The 23,553-nt window shown below is 44.1% G+C and overlaps 1 protein-coding gene across 4 annotated transcripts in view; it reads right to left on the bottom strand.

The window, feature by feature from the left end:
• Positions 1 to 23,553, bottom strand: part of WHRN (whirlin) — a 109,239-nt gene that overhangs the window by 22,297 nt on the left and 63,389 nt on the right. For all 4 annotated transcript variants that reach the window (XM_060694445.2, XM_087880018.1, XM_087880016.1 and 1 more), the window contains exons 5-7: positions 17,628 to 17,753; positions 11,091 to 11,293; positions 8,493 to 8,529 (exon numbers count right to left, since the gene is read on the bottom strand). In XM_060694445.2, the coding sequence (XP_060550428.2) occupies positions 8,493 to 8,529; positions 11,091 to 11,293; positions 17,628 to 17,753 (366 nt within the window). The remainder of the gene's footprint in view (positions 1 to 8,492; positions 8,530 to 11,090; positions 11,294 to 17,627; positions 17,754 to 23,553) is intronic.

Here is a 23,553-nt window from a genome sequence, read left to right as displayed (position 1 = left end):
TCAGCGGTTCGAATCCCTAGTGCTGCGTAACGGGGTGAGCTCCCGTGACTTTGTTCCAGCTTCTGCCAACCTAGCAGTTCGAAAGCACGTAAAAAAATGCAAATAGAAAAATAGGGACCACCTTTGGTGGGAAGGTAACAACGTTCCATGCGCCTTTGGCATTTAGTCATGCCGGCCACATGACCACGGAGAACGTCTTCGGACAGCGCTGGCTCTTCGGCTTTGAAACGGAGATGAGCACCGCCCCCTAGAGTCAGGAACGACTAGCACATATCTGCGAGGGGAACCTTTACCTTTACCTTTATTGGCTTCTTGTTTTACTGCACATGAATGCGAGTGGTTTTCTTAAAACACTGCTTGGGCCACGCACATGTCCTTGTCCATTTAGCAAGAAATTGCTTTTTTTTGTTTAAGTAGATCTCTTGATAATTGTTGCCTTTTAATTAGAAATGCTATGGATTCCACTTGAAATCTGCTGTAGGCAAAATACATAAGTGCCTTGGGCTCTTCTAAGTAAGAGGTTTAGTATTCTCTGTGTAAGAGAAGAGCTGGGGGGGGAGGCGGAGTTAAGCACGCCATCAGCTTAGAATCGTTGCGTGCCCACAAGCACGTCCAACCCTTGCTGAATTCCGTTGACCCTTATCTGTCACCAATTTAGCGTTGAAGATTAGTTGACCAGATTCCTGGGTATAGCTTGAATAAATCGTCTATGCTGCACCCTTACGAACGGTCCTGACATTGTGTTACAAAAATCAAGCTTCTAGCAGTGACAATTGTGCTTTAAGGTGTGTGTTTGTGCGTGATTGTGTCCACGCATGCCCAAATACAACTTTCCATCTCACAAGGTCACCTGAGTAGAATGGAATGGAATGGAATGGAATGGAATAGAATAGAATAGAATAGAATAGAATAGAATAGAATAGAATAGAATAGAATAGAGAACGGAATGGAATGGAATAGAATGGAATGGAATGGAATGGAATGGAATAGAATAGAATAGAATAGAATAGAATAGAATAGAATAGAATAGAATAGAATAGAATAGAATAGAATAGAATAGAATAGAATAGAGAATGGAATGGAATGGAGTGGAGTGGAGTGGAGTGGAGTGGAGTGGAGTGGAGTGGAGTGGAATAGAATAGAATAGAATAGAATAGAATAGAATAGAATAGAATAGAATAGAATAGAATAGAGAACGGAATGGAATGGAATGGAATGGAATAGAATAGAATAGAATAGAATAGAATAGAATAGAATAGAATAGAATAGAATAGAATAGAATAGAAATTATGAATGGAATGGAATGGAATGGAATAGAATAGAATTCTTTATTGGCCAAGTGTGATTGGACACACAAGAAATTTGTCTTGGTGCATACGCTCTCAGTGTACATAAAAGAAAAGATACATTCGTAGGATGTATAAATAGTGTGACCGTCTGCAGAAAACCGAGAAGGCTAGCAAATGGAAGAATTCCATGCATTGTGCCGGTCAAGAGTTATCTCTCTAGAAATCAGAATGTAAAGTTAAATCAAAATTTCACACAAATCAAAAAGAGCGAGCGGGAATGCAGGGGTTTTCCAGATGTTGCTTGAATGGGCAATGCCTCTCTTCCCAGGCCAAGCTATCTGGGGCTATCGGGAATGTGTTTTTAAGAAACATCTGTAGGTCGAATATGTATTCAGGGAAGCGCCAGGTTATTATTTTTTCCTTCCTTGCAGCATTTCAGCTGCATTTCAAATGCTCAACCATCTCATTACCTGCTAAGGCTTATGAATGCTGATGGGAACACATTCAGCTTTAACCTTGACACCTTGGCATTCTTCCTTTCCAGTAATTTCTCGAGCGCGGAGAAACCTGGATTTGGAAAAAGGGATGAGGCGGTGGGCGTTGGATGACCCCTGAATCGCATCGGAACGGAAAGGAGCGGCGGCCTGCTGAGTGAAGCCCGTTACCGCTGGAAGCATTGATTGGAAGGCAGCTCTTGTTTAGGAAAAATCAGGCTGATTGTTCTGCGGAGGGTGAAGCGCCTGCCCGCCTGCAGCTTTTCAGCCTGCGGGATAATCAGGGAAGGGAGGGAAGCGATAAGTCACACTTAGTCTCCTGTGGGCTTCGGAAGGAACCTTGGCTTCTAGGAGGACTCTGGAAGGTTCTGATGGCTGTGGATTGGCCATGAGAACCTAAGAGAGGGATTGCTGGGTCTATTCATGGTCGCCTTCCCCCAGCATTTGGTTTCCAAAGTGACCAAGTGAGGGCCCTGGGATGCTTGTAAATAGAAGATAGAGAGCTTCTCCTCCTCCTCCTCCTCCTCCTCTATTCTTCATTCTCATCTTCCTCCTCCTCTATTCTTCATTCTCCTCCTCCCTTATTCTTCATTCTCTTCCTCCTCCTCCTCCCCCTCCCCCTCTATTCTTCATTCTCCTCCTCCTCTATTCTTCATTCTCATCTTCCTCCTCCTCCTCCCCCTCCTCCTCTATTCTTCATTTTCCTCCTCCCTTATTCTTCATTCTCCTCCTCCTCTATTCTTCATTTCCTCCTCTTCTTCCTCCTCCTCTATTCTTCCTCCATTCTCCATCTCCTCTTCCTTCTCCATCTCCTCTTCTATTTTACCTCCATTCTCCTCCTCCTCTTCCTCCTCTCCTCCTCCTCCTCTTCTATTCTTCATGTTCCTGCTCCACCTCCTGCTCCACCTTTTCTATTCTTCTATATTCTCCTCCTCCTCCTCCTCTCCTCCTCCTCCTCCTCCTCCTTTATTCTTCCTCCCTCCTCCTCCTTCCTCTGCAAGGGATGAAGATAATGAGGACTCTTCAAAATTAACTGTTCACAGGCCTGTTCTCCATCGATTTTTCCAGGGTCCTTGGAAATTTTGTGGAAAGGAAGCGGTAAAACGCTACTCCGTTGGGACCACAATAAAAAAAGCCACTTCATGCTCCCAGGAAACCAACTTGTCCTTCTTCCCAGTTGTGACCCTGATGAGTTGTATAGCTTAGTTCTTCCCCTCCGGTGCTGCTTTCCTATGCACTGCAGCCCCCGATGCTTCACCTAACGTCAAGAGTGGACTCATCTTTGGGAACAATTGTTCTTTGAAGAGTTTCATTGCACAGACTGCCGAGGGTAAAAAGCATAAATTGGTTCTGAATTTTGGACCAATTGAATTTCAGCTCTTTGCCTCTTTAGGGCTTATTCCTGAAATTGCTTGCTCTCTTCTCCCTAGTTTGGAGAGCCCTCAAAATCCTGAAGGACTCTTAGGGGAAGAAACCTCAACCTGGCATCTCCTTGAGTACCGAATAATAATTGGCTTTCTGGAGTCAGAATGGGGGATCGTTCATAACACTGTAATCGCAACTAATCTGTACATGCCTCTAGATAAAGCTATGTCTGTTTTACAGATTACAGATTAACAGAGTTGCGAGGGACCTTGTAGGTCATCTAGTCCAACCCCCCGCCCAAGCAGGAGACCGTACTGTCAACTTGCAAAGCTTTCAAGTTGCCATGAGCAGGAGGGAGGGAGAACTGAAGTGAATTCCATACATTCTTCCTGACCGCAATCAGAAGGAGGGTGTTAGGTTTCACAGCCAGCCAAAGTGGTTAATTGGAGAATGTGATTTATGACATGGCCAGAGAGGAGGGGAGAGACAGGATCATAGGGGAACGTAAATCTACGTGGGATCAGTCCTAACTGCATCCGAGTATTGCCGGAATGTTGCTCCTAATAAATTACTATATTTCCTTTGAAGTTTGGATCATGGCTCATGAATTAATTAGGGCATCTTTCGGAAACTTGACACGTACATTATTTCTGACAAACAGAAATGAAAGGCCCATTTTTAGCCCTCCCCAGGCTCCAGAGGCTTTCTAGGCGCCTGGGGAGGGTGAAAACTGTCTCCCCGTCCCGGAGGCCCTCTGGAGGCCAGAAACAGCCCATTTCCTGATTTCCAGTGGGCCCGGAAGGGCCAAAAATCAGGTGGCCGGCATGAGCATGTGTGCTGGAGTTGAGCTAGGGCAATGCTCACGTGCCCACAGATATGGCTCCACATGCCACCTGTGGCACGTGTGGCATAGGTTCGTCATCACGGGCCTAGAGCAATAAATCTTCTTAGCTGGAACTTAATGTATAATCCCGATTCTTCACGCCTGACAGCTCTTGGTACAATTCTTCTTCTTCTTTTTTTAACCACCCCAAACTAAAGACTAGCACAGCTGCCAAGGTTGCAAATCTGTCCTTTAAAATTCATGAGAGACTACTGATAAATCCTTAATAAGCTCATCAATGCACCAAATGGGAGCCCAGTACAGAATTGCGCTGTTCTGATTACTTGCTGGTGGCAATTTAATTCTCCGATTGGGGTACCTTAGAAGGTGGAGGAAGGATGTTTTTTTTCTCCAGATGTGAACACATGGTAATACACACGACTGCTGGTGAACCCATGGTGTCAAACTTTTGAAAAAGATAAGTCCTCCTTGCTAATTTTTTTCAGGTAGGATACCCAGTAGGAACAGCTCTGGTTTAAATTTGATATGCTGATGTATCATTTCCTCCAAGTCTTAAGTTTAATCCAATAGTTTTTAGCTTCTGGATGAAAGTTTATCTGATAATACATGTAATAACAGCTGCAAGGATTGTCTATGCACAAAATTGGAAAGCGGAGAAAATACCTTTGGAAGAAGAAGTAATAAAAAAAAAATCTTAGATTGTGCAGAAATGAATAGGTTAGCTCTGATGATTAAAGATAGAGAAAACTCAGAGTATTTTAAAATATGGAATGATTTTTATTATTGGTTTGGAGAAGAGATATAAATGATTAATTATATAAGTATGTAAAAAAATATGTGATGAGTTGAATATTATGTTAGCGATCAATTGATATTGTGGACTGGATAAGGATCAAGATAGAAGTAATGACAACTATACGGAAAAAGAAAGAACTTTGGAAGGCAACACCGAGATGTCACAGGGAAGAGAAAACCAATGTATTAAATGTTTGTTTGTCTAAAAAATAAAAAATAAAAAATTTTAAAAAGAAAAAGATAAGTCCTCTTTCCTATCTAAAAATGTTATCTCCATCGGGGTCTGCTTGAATGAGAAAAAAAATTGTAGACGTTTCATTACCAAACCAGGTAATGTCATCAGTGCTAGAAAGGAGTGGGGTTTGTGGAGTAGAGGAAGAGGAGAAGGAAGACTGTGGGGTCCTTGATGCTCTCTAAGCTTGGTTGTTTTCTTGAAGATGTTTCACGGCCCAACTAAATAACATCATCAGGACTACAAGGGAATGGGATTTTCTGAGTGGAGGAGGAAGAGGAGAACGATGACTACAGGTTTACAATAGCTCATTTAATGAGCATTCAAAGTTACAATGGCACTGGGAAAAGTGACTTTTCCACATTTTTCACAGTTATGGCCATTGCAGCATCCCCATGGTCATGTGATCAAAATTCAGACTCATGTTTATGACGGTTGCAGTGTTCCAGGGTCATGCAATCCCCTTTTGCGACCTTCTGATAAGCAAAGTCAACAGGGAAGCCAGATTCCCTTAACAACCATGTGACGAATTTAACGAATGCAGTGATTCACTTAACAACCGGAGCAAGAAACATCATAAAAACGGGGCAAATTCACTGAACAAATGTCTCGCTTAGCAACATTAATTTTGGGCTCAGTTGTGGTTCGTAAGCCGAGGACTACCTGTACGGGGTCCTTGATGCTCTCTCAGCTTCTTGCAAACGTCTCATTACCAAACTAAGTAACATCATCAGTGCTGGAAGGGAAGGGACCTCACCATTCAACCGCGAGCTGCAAATAATTCTCTTCTATCAATTCCATAGCTGTTATCGTGTTTTATTATTCCCCTCCACTTCCCCCCCGTCTGCCTTCCCGAAAATTCAGACTGCTTAGCGTGCAACTTTTGCTCTGCAGGAAACGAAGGCTAACAAGCTCCAAGGGAGCGCCACTGACAGAACTCTCGTAAATCTCTGGATCCGCAGAAGCCACCTCTGCCACTTCAGCAGGCGTCCGTTTTAAAAAGGTGAGCAGAAGGCGGTTTGCGGCTTTAGAAGTAGAAACTCTGCAAAACCCTCAAAGGAGGAGCAGCGGTGCTTCTGAAGTTTTGAATCGGTCCACGAAGAGATGGATAGAGAGTTTCCAATGAGGATAAATTTATGAGCGACAGTCTCGGCAATGCTAGTCTCCCTTTATTTCTTTGTCGGTAAAATAAATATAAATTCGACACAACAAAATAGTTTGTTGCAAAAGCCCCTGAATTGGGGCTGAAAGGCAAAAGCGGATGTGTCGACTCGCAAAGCATCCCTGGCCTGCTCTCGAGCTGCCATAGGCAAGGGGGATGGGAAACCGACGAAACAGCATGGCAGCCAAAGACAGGAGCACATTCCAGGCATATCTTTCTCAAGGCTGTCTCCCAGGGGTAACCCACACCGGCCGGAGGGGAGTGATCTCTACAACCTGCGAAATTGCTCCGTTGGCGAATGTGATTGATGACACGCCCTGGGGGGAGGGGGGAAACAGGGTCATGATTGGAGCCGTAAATTACGTGGGGTCAGAGTTGGCTTCATTTTGGAACGTGCCGACATGAAGCTCCTAAAAAATAACTGGATTTCTTTTGAAGCTTGGCTCGAGGCTCATGATTTAATTAGGGCATCTGTTGGAACCCTGACAGAAAGCACTGCGCTCCGTCCCATATTTGGGTAAACCAGGTTGCCCTGATAGACTGGTTTCACTGGGGGGGGGGAATTTAATCTCTCACCTGTTATAGCTGACAAAGCGAGGGGAACCCGTGGCTTAGAGGTTAATAAAGATAAAGGTAAAGGTTCCCCTCGCACATATGTGCTAGTCGTTCCTGACTCTAGGGGGTGGTGCTCATCTCCGTTTCAAAGCCAAAGAGCCAGCGCTGTCCGAAGACGTCTCTGTGGTCATATGTCTGGCATGACTCAACACCAAAGGCGCACGGAACACTGTTACCTTCCCACCAAAGGTGGTCCCTATTTTTCTACTTGCATTTTTTACCTGCTTTTGAACTGCTAGGTTGGGAGAAGCTGGAAGATCAGGAAGGCTGGAAACAGGCCCGTTTCCAGCCTTCAGAGGGCCTCCGGAGCCTGGGGAGGCCGTTTTCACCCTCCCGGAGGCTCAAAAAAAGCCTCTGGGGCCCGGGGAGGGCAAAAATGTCCCCCCTGCCGTGGTGCAGGAGGCCGACTAGGCCACGTCCACCATGGCCATGCCCATCCAGCCACCAAGCAGAGAACCCCTGGCTAAAATTTTTGAAGCCAACCCCTGAGCAGAGCCTTCCTCGAACCGTTCCACTTTAAGTTGGAGAAGAGATGGGCTCTAGGATAAACCAGCAGCCTGGGTCTAGTTAAGGCATGAAGAATGAGAAATAACAACCATCACCACCACCACCACCACAACAAAAAAGCAGTTAAGGGACGTCTTCTGATTGGCAGGCTGGAAGGGCCACGGCTCAAGAGATGATGAATCCTACCTGCTCTTCTCCAAGAGATCCGAGGCTCAAAATATTTCATTGACAGGTAGGACCGGGGAGGGGGAAAAAATAAAAAAAAAATCTTGCCGATAAATAAAATGCTGCCATGCCAACCAAATTCGACCTTGTTGCAAGGCTTAATGGAACGAAAGACACAATTCAACGGGAAAGCTGCTTTCTCCGTTCGCATTCTTACTTGGAGAGTTCACGAGAATTCACGATGAATAACAGCTTCCATGGAGGACCTGTCTACTGCACAAACCAGAAAGAGGGCTGTGAAAATATCTACAGACCCTCTCTGGACATAAACAGTTTCAACTTCTCCCCTCAAAATGACGCTATAGGGCACTGTACATCAAAACAACTAGACACAAGGACAGTTTTTTCCCCCTGTGCTATCACTCTGTTAAACAACTACCGTATTTTTCAGAGTATAAGATGCACCTTTTCCCCACAAAAAAGAATGTGAAAATCTGGGGTGCGTCTTATACACCAAATGTAGCCCCGCCCGCCCACCGGCTCCCACCTTTCGGCCTCTACGCGTCTTCTCAAACGGAGCTTTGGGAGGCTCCCCTCTCAAGCGGCGAGCCTCTCAAACAGCCTCCAAAAGCTCTGGTAGGCAGAGGTAGAATTTTTTTTTTATTACTTTTCTCCCCCCAAAATAAGGTCTGTCTTATACTCCGGAGCGTCTTATACTCTGAAAAATACGGTAGTTCCCACAACACTAGCAGAGGTGGTATTCAGCCGGTTCGGGCAAATTGGTAGCGGAGATCGCGAGTGGGCCCTATGCCGTCCTATTTAGGCACAGTTTTGGGGCCGGGCGCATGTGCGGAAGGGGTACATATGCGTGTGAAGCGAACCGCTGGTAACAAAACGTGAAACCCATCGCTGAACACTAGGGAAGGGTTATTCTCAATAGGGAAGATGAGAATAATGATGGTAATAGTATCTTTCCAGACAGTTTGAAGAGAACAGGATACTAGCTTCAAAATGTCCACCTTACCTTTGGTGTCGTCTCCCCCATGGGATCATCAGAGGCCCTGCAATGAAAGACAGTTGTTGTCACCAAAAAGAAGGTTTGGGGATGAAGATAAGACAGAGATCTTAGCCATTGGGTGATGTTACAGAATAACGGAAGGGTCCTTGGAGGTCTTCTAGTTCAACCCCCTGCTCGAGTAAGAGACCCTATACCATTCCAGACAAATGGCTGAATGTTGAACGTTGACAAATGTTGAAGATCAGATGTGCATCAGAGATTGTTAATCTCTGGAGACCCTACACCATTTTTGACAAACGGCAGTCCAATCTCTTCTTGAAAGCCTCCAGTGATGAAGCTCCCACAACTTCTGAAGGCAACTTCTGTTCCATGGGTGGATTGCTCTCACTGCCAGAAAATTTCTCCTTATTTCTAGGTTGAATCTTTCCTTGATCAGTTTCCATCCATTATTCCTTGTTTGGCCTTCAGGTGCCTTCGAAAATAGCTTGACCCCCTCCTCTCTGTGGCAGCCCCTCAAATATTCCAACACTGCTATCATGTCTCCCCTGGTCCTTCTCTTCCTTCTGGAGGATTGAAAGCTGCCCTGTTTAACACTGGAACAATATTTTAATATTGGGTTCACAGAGATCGTAACTGGTGCTCTTTGAGCTTGGTGATTTGAACTGATCAATTTCTATTCATAAGAAGAGGGGGGAGGGAAAGTGAGAGGCATCTCCCCATACTTATGGTTTGGGGGAGACCTGGTACTACGATTATTTTATTCTCTTTCCTGTTTTTCCAATCTTATGTTCTCTTACTCTCATCAGGCAATCTCAGCCATCTGATATCACAGAAGGTAAGAAATATAAAGCACAATTTTCTAGATTTTCTAGACTATTTCCAGTAGATGGGCCATTTATTATTATTATTATTATTATTATTATTATTATTATTATTATTATTATCTCTTTTATTCATTAAATATGAAACTCAGTCAACTAAATATTCAGAAATGCATCACAAATACCATTGACTGGTGCTAATGGTTGATACGGGTTGCTGCCAGCGCCCTAGGTATCAACCAAGTACCTTCTTAAGATGTACGATGTTCCAAGTAGCTCATTTTTTTGCAGTTCCACTGGTGTTATTGCAGGAAGCTGCAATTTGTTGATGTATCTTATAAGATTCTTGGACATGGTACCAAGTGCCCCAATGACAATGGGTATCACTGTGATATGTTTCATCCATAATCGCGTAGTTTCGATGGCCAGGTCACGATATTTTGTGATTTTTTTCTTTTTATTATTATTATTATTATTATTTATTATTACTATTATTTCCAATTTCCACCATTATGGTGAACCTGAAAACTAGTTTGACTAAGCACGCTGTAGAAATTCAAGCGATGCTTTAAAAACAGATCACGAAGCCCTTTCAAAGCTTGAATATTGACAGCACGGTTTCCTCCCTTTTGAAGCAGGAGATCCATGTAAGTGTTAGTGTAAGTCCTGAAATATTCATGGGATGTTTAAAAAGATCAAAAAAAGGCCCAATTCCTTTTCCTGGACAAGCCGTAGCACTTAATTTACGACTGTAAGCCTCCCAGGGTTACCTTGGGGTAAGATGGACGACCAATACAGCTAGACAGACAGACAGACAGACAGATAGACAACCAGATAGATAGATAGATAGATAGATAGATAGATAGATAGATAGATAGATAGATAGATAGATAGATATGGATGGATAGGTAGGTAGAAAGGTAGAGATAGATAGATAGATAGATAGATAGATAGATAGATAGATAGATAGATAGATAGTAGGTAGATAGATAGATAGATAGATAGATAGATAGATAGATAGATGGTAGGTAGGTAGGTAGGTAGGTAGGTAGATGATAGGCAGGCAGGCAGGCAGATAGATGATAGGTAGATGATATAGATAGATAGATAGATAGATAGATAGATAGATAGATAGACAGACAGATAGATAGATAGAGATAGAGATAGATAGTGGTCTGGCCTAACTCTCCCTTTTTAATTGGCTTTTAAACTGGCTTTTAAATTGGGTTTTAAACCTCTTTAGTTAAATTTGGATGTTTTTAATCTTTGAGCCTAAATTACTTAATCTGTTTTCTTAATAGTTTTTAACTTCTATATGTATTTGTATTTATTATGGCTGTTCACCGCCCTGAGTCCTTCGGGAGTAGGGCGGTATACAAATATGAAAAATAAATAAATAAATAAATAAATAATAGATAGATAGATAGACAGATAGATAGATATAGGTAGACAGACAGACAGACAATTTGGAATCCTTAATCCTTCGGCCCAAGATTGGCCTTCCTTAGTTATCAGGAAGTTGTTACTCCAGTGTTTCTCAATCTTGGGAACTTGAAGATGTGTGGATTTCAACTCCCAGGACTCCCTAGTTAGCCGTGCTGGCTGTAGGAATTCTGGGTGTTGAAATCCACACATCTTCAGGTTCCCAAGATTGAGAAACACCGGTCTACTCTATTATGGGAGCTTAGCGTTCTTAGGAAAGAGCCCAGAGTGCCCAGTCCAACCGACTGTGCTTATAACAAGCCTCTCCTGAAAAGGAACTCTGTCTGGGGAATATACCAACCCTGCCGAATTGACCATCGTCTCTCCAATCTGAGAGCTGGTGATCCACTTGGTCTCATCCACAGTGGCCCGGGCGTGAGGTAGCCTTCCCACGTCCTTGACGGTCATGATGAGATGACGGGAGGACTTCAGGAGGTTCACGGCCTCGTCGTGGGAAATGCTGAGGAAGCTTCGTCCATTCACCTCCAGAATCTGGTCTCCAACCTGTACGGGAAAGGTGGAAAGACGTTCCCGTTGGAAGTCCCAAAAGTTTCTTTTCAAAACGTTGAAACTTCTTGGATGAGAAGCGAAACTTTTTCAAGGGGGAAGAAACCAGGGGTGGGCTTCAAAAATTTTAGCAAGGGGTTCTCTGTCTGGTTGCTGGGTGGGCGTGGCCTAGTTGGCCTCCTGCACCATAGGGAGGGGGGCTTTTTGTACTCCCCGGGCTCTGGAGGCTTTTCTTGAGCCTCCGGGAAGGCAAAAACAGCCTCCCCAGGCTCCAGAGGCTCTCTGGAGGCCAGAAATGGACCCATTTCCTGAACTTCCGGTAGGCCTGCTTTCCCCCCTCCCTGACATCCGTGCGTGCCCTGCACTTACCTGCATCCAAAATGGGCCCTGTGAGGCCCCCCCGGGAGGGGTGGGATAGACAGGGCCAGCCAGGAGTGGGATTTGGGGGCTCTCCAAACTGCCCAGAATCTTAGCTAGAGGGTCTCCCGAACCTCTGCAAACCCCCAGCAGCCCACCCTTGGAAAAAAACCCAAAAAACTCCAGACCATGACTTGGCTGATTGAAAATTTAGATAGACGTTCCTCCCATGGGAAGGTGGAAACCTTGGAAAATGAGCCACCCAAAATTATTTTCATGGGTTCCTCAAGACCAAGGATCAGCAACCCGCAGCTCTGGAGCCGCATGTGGCTCTTTCATCCCTGTGCTGCGGCTCCCTGTTGCTGGTCGGCTCCACAATTGATAGGGCTTTCGGTTAGGACAGGTAGAGGAAAAAGGATTCCGCACTAGGAGGAGACTATGACGGGGGAACCGGACTTCCGGTCAGCTCCAGAATTGAACGGGGGCTTCCGGTTAGAACCTTTGGGGCTCTTTGAGTGTTTTAAGATTGCCGATCCTTGCTCAAGACGGTAATGTCAACAGCAGCTCTTTGCCCCTTCTAGCTATATTGGCCATCATATTGACCATGATCCATGGTTAGGAGCTACCTACATGGAGGTATTATGGGTAGACAGTCTTCAAGCAGACACAGTGACTGATGGGGTCTTTGGTGCTCACTGAGCTTGCTTGTTTTCTTGTAGACGTTTCATTACCCAAAGTAGCTAACATCATCAGTGCTAGAAGGGAGTGAATAAGAGGAATAACCGCAAACCCTACTCCCTTTTAGCACTGATGATGTTACTTGGCTGGGTCATGAAACATCTGCAAGAAAACCACCAAGTTCAGAGGCACCAAGCACCCCACAGTCCTCCTCCTTCTGGTCTTCCTCACCGTCGTCCTCTTTCTCCTCTCCACAAACCCCCACACCCTTCTAACACTGATGATGTTGCTTAGTTGGGTCATGAAACATCTGCAAGAAAACAATCAAGCTCAGAGAGCACTAAGAACCCCACAGTTGTTGTTGTTGTTGTTGTCATCGTCCTCCTCCTCCTCCTCCCTCCACTCCACAAACCCCACTTCCTTCTAACACTGATGATGTTACTTAGTTGGGTCATGAAACGTCTGTAAGAAAACAATCAAGCTCAGAGAGCACCAAGGACCCCACAGTTGTCGTTGTTGTTGTTGTTGTTGTTGTTGTTGTTCTTCTTCTTCTTCTTCTTCTTCTTCTTCTTCTTCTTCTTCTTCTTCTTCTTCCTCTTCTTCTTCTTCTTCTTCTTCTTCTTCTTCTTCTTCTTCTTCTTCTTCTTCTTCTTCTCCTCCTCCTCCTCCTCCTCCTCCTCCTCCTCCTCCTCCTCCTCCTCCTCCTCCCCCCTCCACTCCACAAACCACACTCCCTTCTAACACTGATGATATTACTTTGTTGGGTCATGAAACGTCTGCAACTCTGAGCTACAAATATTCTCCTTTTTTTCCACCATGATTGATTTAAACCCCCCCTTCAAATTGCAAACCAACAAAACGCTCTCAATTCACACAACACACTACTAAACGATGCACTTTTTTTTTTTTAAAAAAAAAAGAAGATTTCAATAAGGTTAAAACTAACCAAGCTTGACCTTTGGTTGAAACCCGGTCTCTGTAATTGACCTGGTTAAAAAAAAGTAATTTTCTCTCTGGTCTAATAGCTGCGGGGCCAGCTAATTAACAGCGACGGAAAATATTGATCAAAACTCAGACGCCAGTCTCTCTTCTTTCTCTTTGCTGGTTTGAAATCAAGTCCCGTTCACCCATCGACAAGGCCAGTGGTTGGAAATAGCCCTCAGGGCTTCTTCTTCTCATCAACTGGCAATTTTTCCCCCTCCCTAGAGCTGCCTGCCATCTCTAAAACAAGGCGAACTTGGCAAGAACAGAGCTGGGAGGGAAGAGAAACCCATTAAAGAAATTTTATTGCCATCGTGACTCTCTTTAACCCTCTACGGAGCGTTATATTTTCGCGCACAGGTGGCTTCTAAGGGCGGAAAGGCAGACGCCTGAAATGGAACGGCGCGGTCTTAAATTTGCACTTTCATAACTTCTGCACCGTTCTCCCTTGGTAATGAGGAGTGTATGTGTGTCGGTGTCCGCCGTGCAGACGAGAAAGAGAAGGAACGAGGGAGTTGTGGGGAAGGCTCCGTGTCATGCCCCTGTCGGAGTCTGAATCCGAAGGGGAAGAGGAACGACTGACAGAGAGCGAGAGAGTGGATCCATTGGCTGTGGAAGAAACTGGGGAAGTGCCGAAGAGGTTGTAGAAAAAATGCTTTTAAAAGCCTCTGACGATCCCAGCTGAGCCGTGCGATCATCAGAGACTTTTTTTTTTTTTTTTACTTTTAAAAGCATTTTTTCGGCAGAAGAAGTTGTAGAAAAAATTTTTAAAAAAAGCCTCTGATGATCGCGTGCCTCAGCTGGGCATGGGGCGGGGGGGAGGGGGCAGGGATTTTTGCTACCAGTTCTCCAAACCACCCACTGCCATCGCTACCGGATTGGGCGATCCGGTCCGAACCAGGAGTATTTCACCCCTGGACTGAAGTATTGTCAGCCAAAGTCTATTACAGGTTGATGGAAGTGCTCTCTCCAAGCCGGAGAGTTGAAAGGGACACTCGGGGGCACAGTTGGTGATAATAAAGGGACTCATATCGGTTCTCTGGCTCTGTTGCCTTTGTGTCACACTCTGGGTCATCACAGCTTCAGAGATGGTGGTCAAACCGACACCAGAGTGCGGTACGGTGCGGTGCTCGCCTCCAGTGTGACAGCCAGCACATTAAAAGCTAGGTCGCGATGAATTATTCATTGGCCAATTCCGGCTGCAAGATATATGTCCCTGCCCTATGATGGGGGAAGATATTTACTTCCAACCAGAGAAATAGAGAAGAGAAACCTTTTGCCACCAGCCCCGGCGTATTCTCCCCGTGATCAGATGACAAGCAATCGATCAAGTCTCGCCTGGGGAAATTTGCGGAATTTTGCAAAGAGGGAAGCTCCTTCCTGCTCCTACCACAGACAGCCTGAAAGTCAAAGCAAGCAGCTACGTGGTCATTCGATTCTCAACAAATGAGGAGGAGATGCGACGTCTTGAATTGTCTCCCCTGTAACAAAAGTAGAAGCTCGAGTTCGCCAGGTTTCCTATCAAATCTGGGAGCTCCCAAGATGGAAGAATAGAATAGAATAGAGTAGAGTAGAGTAGAGTAGAGTAGAGTGGAGTGGAGTGGAGTGGAGTGGAGTGGAGTGGAGTGGAGTGGAGTGGAGTGGAATGGAATGGAATGGAATGGAATAGAATAGAATAGAATAGAATAGAATAGAATAGAATAGAATAGAATAGAATAGAATAGAATAGAATAGAAAACAGTGTTAGAAGGGACCTTGGAGGTCTTCTAGTCCAGCCCTCTGCTTAGGCAGGAAACCCTACACCACTTCAGACAAATGGTTATCCAACGTCTTAAAAACTTCCGGTGTTGGAGCATTCATAACTTCTGGAGGCAAATTGTTCCACTGATTAATTGTTCTAACTGTCAGGAAATTTCTCCTTAGTTCTAGGTTGCTTCTCTCCTTGATGAGTTTCCACCCATTGCTTCTTGTTCTGCCCTCAGGTGCTTTGGAAAATAGCTTGACTGCCTCTTCTTTGTGGCAACCCCTGAGATATTGGAAGACTGCTATCATGTCTCCCCTAGTCCTTCTTTTCATTAAACTAGACACACCCAGTTCCTGCAACCGTTCTTCATAGGTTTTAGCCTCCAGCCTCCTAATCATCTTTGTGGCTCTTCTCTGCACTCTTTCCAGAGTTTCAACATCTTTTTTACATTGTGGTGACCAAAACTGGATGCAGGACTCCAGGACAAAGCCTGACCCCTCCTTGAATGCCATTGAGCCTTATCTAGTCTTTTCCAGCAAATCTGTCAGTCTGGAAAGATTCCTGTATTATAGGCAGAGAACAATAAAGTAGATAGTTTGAAGTGTAGGCATGCAAGTCTAGTTATTCATGCCTGACAGGTTGCAGGTAGAAGTATGACACAGAAATCTAGGCATTACTCTTGGGAGAATTATTATCTTCTACTTGTAAGGGGACAAAGGAACAGATGGGATGATAGCCATCCGCTGAAGACCTGAAGCCATTTATTTGTAGGAAATAATGTTCTTTATTATATACCCAAAGTTATCATTTCACATCTCTTTCCTGAGCCTAATGTTCTGTCGCCCGCTTGAAACCATTTGGCATTTTACAAAAAACAAGCAATTTTCTGATCCAGGAGAGAAAGGAGAAATTTCCTTTTGGGCAGCTGACGAGGGGAGGAGGGGGATGTCAGTGGGAGGCTAATGAGCAAATGAACGGAAAATCGCCGTTGGGGGAAATGGAGAATTGCCATCTCTGCATTTTGTCACCTTCTGAGCCATTTGGAATGACAAAATATGAAGATTGGTTGTGAATATTTCTGAGTTGCAGGAGGTTGACCTTGAAACAGGGGAAAGGAAAAATAGGATGAGTGAGACCTCTGTCCTCGTTCAAGATCTAAAATGGACACCCAGCATCAAAAACATCATCAAAAAAGCACAACAAAGAATGTTCTTTCTGCGCCAACTCAGAAAGCTCAAACTGCCCAAGGAGCTGCTGATCCAGTTCTACAGAGGAACTATTGAGTCTGTCATCTGCACCTCCATAACTGTCTGGTTTGGCTCAGCAACCCAACAAGACAGACACAGACTTCAGAGGAGAATTAGAACTGCAGAAAAAACAATCACAACCAGCCTGCCTTCCATGGAGGACCTGTATACTGCACGAATCAAAAAGAGGGCTGTGAAAATATTTACAGACCCCTCGCATCCTGGACATAAACTGTTTCAACTCCTATCCTCAAAACGAGGCTATAGAGCACTGCACACCAGAACAACTAGACACAAGAACAGTTTTTCCCCAAACGCCATCACTCTGCTTAACAAATAATTCCTTCAACACTGTCAAACTATTCACTAAGTCTGCATTACTATTAATCTTCTCATCGTTCCTAATTAGTCTGATAGTTACTGATAGTCTCACCAGGAGCACCATCCCTGCTAATCCGGTTAAAGGGTCTTGCAGAAGAACAAAAACGATGAAACATATCCAATTAGGACCGTCCTGAATGGCTTTAGACGTTTCTTTCTTCCATGAAAAAAAAGTTTTTGATATTCTACCTTATTCACACAGTGTCTGAGTATTTCTTTTGATTATTCAGACGCTTTTGTTGTGCTTACTTGCTATAAAAGGTGAAGTTGAGAAAAGTTGCTTCTACTTTTGGTCAAGTTCTACTTACAAGTATTAAATCAGAAGAGAGGTTTCGAGGGTTGTGTTTTTTTTTTTACTGGATTTACAAAAAGATCTTAAGATGTTAAGGCTTTGAAGGATTTACTAAAATGAGACAAAGAGAAGGCGAAAAGAAATCAAGTTCCAGGACATTATTTCCTGGGATTAAAAAATCTAAAATTGTTAAAGGTGCAGGGAAGGAATATAAAGTTGGTTTATTTGATCAAGGTTGAAATAGTTTCTGGTAGCTCTTAATGGATTTTTGCTGATTAGGAATGAACGACAAAGCTTTAAGATTTTGTTAATAATTAAGAGATGAGTTGTAGGAAAAATAGTCCATTTGTTGTTTCTTAAGAGATGGGTATAATTTTTACTAAAATTGTTTGTTCTTGTCCTGATGAGGGGAGGAAGATATTTCTTCATTTTTTCTTTTCTCCTTTTTCCTTTTTTTCCTGCACTTTCTATTCTATTTTATTAGTTTTCACTTTTTTAATTATAATCTTAATAAAATTACTTTTTTTTTAAAAAAAAGATCAAGGTGAAGGAAGTGTCACCTGATAGATCTCAGAAATTATATCTATGCATCTTCATTTCTGCAAAACGGGGGCCCTCCCGGACTCACCCCAGAATCTCAGCCAAACTTACTTTCAAGCCAGTGTTTTCTGCTTCCGAATCCTTGTCCACCCCTGTGATGTAAATCCCGAGGGCGTATTCAGATCCCCCTCGAATCATGAGACCCAGAGATCTCCCTTCATCCAACACAAGGTTCACCTGCACCAAGAAACAAAATAAAAAAAGAATAATAATAATAATTAACCATTGAATTGTGCAGGTAAGGAGACTATTTCCACATAGATGTGACTTTCACTGCTTTTCAGAGCTTGCCTTGTCCATGGCATTATACTGGTAGTCCTTGACTTATGACCACAGTAGAGCCCAAAATTTACATTGCTAAAAAAGAGAGTTGTTAAGTGAATCTTGCCCCATTTTAAGACCTTTTTCAGCACAATTGTTAAATGAATCACTGAAGTGGTTAAGTTAGTTGTCAGGATTCTGAGCGATGCCCTAATTAAATCATGAGCCTCGAGCCAAGCTTCAAAAGAAATCCAGTTATTTATTAGGAGCTTCATGTTGGCACGTTCCCAAGTGAAGCCAGCTCTGACCGAGGCTTAACCCTGTTTCTTCCGTTCCCCCCAGGATGTGTCATCAGTCACATTCGCCAATGGAGCAATTTCATGGGTTGTAGAGTTGTAGAGATCACTCTCCTTCAGCCGCTATGGGTAACCCTGAAGACAGCCTTGAGGGAGATATATCTGGAATGTGCTTTTGTTTTTTGGCTGCTGTGGTGGTTCGCTGTTTTCCCATCCCCCTTGCCTATGGCAATTCAAGAGGGCCTCCGGAGCCTGGGGAGGCCTCTCGAGGAAAGCCTCCGGAGCCTGGGAAGGGCAAAAACAACCCCCGCTGTGGTGCAGGAGGCCAACTAGGCCATGCCTACCCAGCAACCAGGCAGAGAACCCCTTGCTAAAATTTTTGAAGCCCACCCCTGAACAGCCCCCAAATTCCACTATACAGGTGAGAGAGACCCAATCAGGTTGGTATGGCAAATGTTTTAATTGCTTTGATTCTGCAGCCAGGCTCATATTGCTAAAGCCCCCCCAAGAGAAAAAAAGCAGATATCATTTTGATTAAAATTCAGGCTAAGTACAGCTTCAGCAGACATAGGTAGAAGCAGCGCACCCCTCCCCTCTCACTTTTGAAATATTATAGTAGAGGCCTTATTGAGCAAACACCGCTTCGAGCTCTAAAATGAGATACTGCAAAGAATCAGATAATTTAAAGGGAATGAGTTCTTTTTCCCTGTTCTTTAGTCTGGGGAGCAATTAACCAAGCCGGGGAGAGAGAGAGAGAGAGAAAGAGAAAGAGAAGGAAAAAAAAATAGATTTGCAGGGAGCAGGCATCCTTCATTGCAAATCAAGAAATAGAAAAGAGTGTTTAATTCCATATTAATTAGGGAGATTAACAAACAGCGAATATTCTAAAGAAGCTCGAGACTTTGATAAGTTTAATAAGATCTGGAACGCTGGGACTGGTTTCATTGTTTTGAATAAAACCCCCACCAACCGTTTGCATTATTAATGGGATGAAACAGTGATTTTTAGGGAAAGAGATACATTTTATTGGGTGGTAATTATGGGGATTAAAGTTGGAAGAGTAGGCTGCATACATAACTATCATAATAGTAAATTTTAATGTAAATTTTAATTTGTTCTTAACCTGGGGTTTTAAATTTGTCTTGGGCCGAAGAGGTTATAGAAAAAATGTTTTTAAAAGCCTCTGATGATCCCAGCTGAGCCGCGCAATCATCAGAGGCTTTTTTTTTTTAAAAAAGCATTTTTTTGGCCAAAGAGGTTGTAGAAAAAATGCTTTTAAATTTTTTTTTAAAAAGCCTCTGATGATTGTGTGGCTCAGCTGGGCATGGGGGTGGGGGCAGGGATTTTTGCTACCAGTTCTCCAAACCACCCACTGCCATCGCTACCAGATTGGGCGATCCGGTCCGAACCAGGAGTATTTCACCCCTGGACTGAAGTACTGTCAGCCAAAGACTATTACAGGTTGGTGGAAGTGCTCTCTCCAAGCTGGAGAGTTGAAAGGGACATTGGGGGCAGAGTTGGTGATAATAAAGGGACTCATATCGGTTCTCTGGCTCTGTTGCCTTTGTGTCACAAGGATTTTTGCTACGGGTTCTCCGAACCACCCGCCTCCATTGCTACCGGATTGGGTGATCCGGTCCGAACCGGGAGCATTTCACCCCTGCTCCATACAATCCCCCCCTCCCTTTTTCCCACAGTAGAATTTGTGGCAGGCCTGAAGGCTCAAAAGCAAAAGATGGCTTCCAGGTCTGACAGATAGAGCATCTTAGTCCATCAAGCCAGCTGTTGGTAAGGAGGGTGCAGCTGAATTTGGGGCTTTAAAAGACAGCAGCAGTCAGATAAATTGGCTGGATGACATCTCAAGAGGCCAAGGGCCAGCTTCAGAGGCACAACCTTGTCTCCCCGATCACTGAAATATGTAGCGGTGGCCTGCCAGATACGACAGAGAAAAGGAACGGGTTCTGGAAGGGGACCAGATGAATAGATTCCAAAGATATCCGGCTTCCATCCGAGCCTGTGGGCTGATTTGCCCTTTTGGCACAGCGAGCGTTTCCATTAACACTCCCCCTTGAACGATTTAGCACTCCTGATGAAGCGAACCTGAGAAAAATAGACAGAACAGTTCTTCACATTGGAAGGACAGAATAATTGGAGGTTACCGGTTACTCTGACCTTCCGCTGTTCAGCCGAGGCAATCAGCGCTAAATGCATGGAGATAGACTCCTCTGTGTACAGATACACTAAGCATATTGAGATAGATGTAGCACGTGTTGTGAAATATCCTGTGGCCAGATGGCTTATGGAGGCTTCTTTGTTTCTTTTCCATTTGCCTTGGAAATCAGAATACAGAATAACAGGGTTGGGAGAAACCTTGGAGGTCTTCTAGTCCAAACCCCTTGGTCAAGCAGAAGATCCTACACCATTCCAGGCAAACGGTTGTCCAACCTTCAGGTTTCTAGGTTCTATCATATCTCAAGACTTAAAACGGACCCCTAACATCAAAAACGTCATCAGAAAAAGCGCAACAAAGAATGTTCTTTCTGCGCCAACTCAGGAAGCTCAAACGTCCCAAGGAGCTGCTGATCCAGTTCTACAGAGGAACTATTGAGTCTGTCATCTGCACCTCCATAACTGTCTGGCTTGGTTCTGCAACCCAACAAGACAGACACTACTCCAGGGGAAGGATACTTCAAAATACCCATTCCCACCCCACTCCTGGGGGAAGGATACTGCAAAATCTACATTCCCACCCCACTCTGGGACCAGCCAGAGGTGGTATTTGCCGGTTCTCCAAACTGCTCAAAATTTCCACTACCGGTTCTCCAGAATTTGTCAGAACCTGCTGGATTTCTCCCCTGCTCCAAGGTCCTTTCTAACCCTATTATTCTATCTCTGGAAGCTTTTAAGAACAGACCAAAAAGTCACTTCTTACTGATATTGGTTTTCCTTTAAGGTTGAATGAACTGATTCTTGTGGTCCTTTTCTGTTTTTAACTGTTCAGTGTCTCCTCTTTGAAAATTCACTTGAAAATCCTTTCTTCTCCCCAAGGTGCTCTAGCTTGATCAAAGGAAAAAGAAAGGGAAAATGATGGGGACAGAGAAAATTTGGGGGATCTGACAAGCTGTTGTCCAAACCCTTTTGAGAGGGCGGGGAGGAGACAGATTTGTACTGGAGTCCCACGACGAAAGAAAAGTCAGAACTGCTTAGTTTAGAGACCAAGGATAGAATAGAATAGAATAGAATAGAATAGAATAGAATAGAATAGAATAGAATAGAATAGAATAGAATAGAATAGAATAGAATTCTTTATTGGCCAAGTGTGATTGGACATACAAGGAATTTGTCTTGATGCATAAGCTCTCAGTGTACATAAAAAGAGAAGAGACGTTCGTCAAGAATCATAAGGTACAACACTTAATGATAGTCATAGGGAACAAATAAGCAATCAAATCATACTAGGAAACAATTAATATAAATTTTAAGGATACCAGCAACAAGGTTACAGTCATGCAGATGACATGTAGAAACCAAAATCAGGAGCCAGGGATAATTTTAGGCTTGGCACGAGGATCAGAGAAAAACCAGGAATAAGAGGAGACAATAATAACTACGGGGAAGACGATCAGTGGAGAGTGTCCTTCCCTTGAAGGAACAACTGCGAAAAGGACATCAATTCTTGCCTTTATTTGTTTGTTTGCAAATATGTTCCAGTTGTCTTGCTGAGTCATGCTCCTGCTGATGCTGTCAAATCTCTCTCTCTCCTCTCTTTCTCTCTGTCCCTCTCTCTCTTTCTGTCCCCCTCTCTCTCCCTCCTTCTCTCTCTTGTTCTCTTTCTGTCCCCCCTTCTCTTTCTCCCTCCCTCTTTCTTTGTTTCTCTCTTTCCCGCTCTCTCTCTCTCCCCCTCTCCCTCTTGCTCTCTCTCCCTCTCCCTCTCTCGTTCTCTTCCTGTCCCTCCTTCTATCTTCTCTCTCGCTCTCTTTCTGCCCCCTCTCTCTTTCTTTCTCTCCCTCTCTCCCACTTTCTCTGTCTCTCCCTCTCGCTCTCTCGCTCTTTCTGTCCCTCTCTCTCCCTTTCTGTCCCCCTCTCTCCCTCTCTTTCTGTTCCTCCCTCCCTCTCTTTCTTTCTCTCCCTCCCTCTCTTTCTTTCTCTCCCTCTCTCCCTCTCTCCCTCTCCCTCCCTCTTTCTGTCCCTCTCTGTCCTTCTCTGTCCCCCCTTCCTCCCTCTCTTTCTTTCTCTCCCTCTCTCTCCCTCTCTTTTTGTCCCTCTCCCTCTCCTTCTCTGTCCCCCCTCTCTTGCTCTCTTTCTGTCCCTTTCTCTCTCCCTCCCTCTCTCCCTTCCTCTCTCTCCCTCTCCCTCTTTCCCTCTCTCTCTCACAAACAGACACAGAAAGAGCATAATCTTTGGTTTGCAACGCGACAAACACAAGCTTTTCTTGCCGTTAAATGTTCTTGCTGAGTCTCGGCAATAAAGGAAAGGCTGGGGGAGAGAGAAAGGCAACTTTCCCCATTTCTAATGGCTTTTTCCTCTCCCCTTCCTGCTCCGAAGGCTGGTGGAACGTATACATTTAGTTTTGCATAATTATGCAAATGGCCTTTATTGGAGGCTCGCAAATAGAGTTGGGGTAGGTTTTTTTTTTGCTGTTTGCCTCTTTTCCCCAGTGATATTACACTGCTCTGCTTTTGTGGGTAAATGCGAGCTAAATTCATTATCGAGTTGATTTGAGAGGAACCTGTTTCAAACTGAACTCTAACCCAGCCCTAATCAATGGGGGTTCACCCCTCGGGAGGGGGGTACAGCCTGCCCCTCTCTTTAAACAGATCCCTGAAATGAGCTTTCAGTTCAGATTTGTTTCTACAGTTACTAAGGCTAAGAACGGTTGCAGGAACTGGGTATGTTTAGTTTAATGAAAAGAAGGACTAGGGAAGACATGATAGCAGTCTTCCAATATCTCAGGGGCTGCCACAAAGAAGAGGGAGTCAAGCTATTCTCCAAAGCACCTGAGGGCAGGACAAGAAGCAATGGGTGGAAACTCATCAAGGAGAGAAGCAACTTAGAACGAAGGAGAAATTTCCTGACGGTGAGAACAATTAATCAGTGGAATGGCTTGCCTCCAGAAGTTGTAAACACTGGAAGTTTTTAAGAAGAGATAGGACAGCCTTTTATCTGAAATGGTAGATGGTTTCCTGCCTGAGCAGGGCATTGGACTAGAAGACCTCCAAGGTCCCTTCCAACTCTATTATTCTATTCTATTCTATTCTATTCTATTCTATTCTATTCTATTCTATTCTATTCTATTCTATTCTATTCTACTCTACTCTACTCTACATTCCATTCCATTCTTCTTCTCTATTCTATTCTATTCTATTCTATTCTATTCTATTCTATTCTATTCTATTCTACTCTACTCTACTCTACTCTAC

The sequence above is a fragment of the Pantherophis guttatus genome, chromosome 16 (genome assembly GCF_059756535.1).
Source record: "Pantherophis guttatus breed Tessera chromosome 16, ASM5975653v1, whole genome shotgun sequence".
Lineage (NCBI taxonomy): Eukaryota > Metazoa > Chordata > Lepidosauria > Squamata > Colubridae > Pantherophis > Pantherophis guttatus.
Note: the sequence above shows the minus strand (reverse complement) of the source record. Positions and strands in the feature narration are given on the sequence as shown.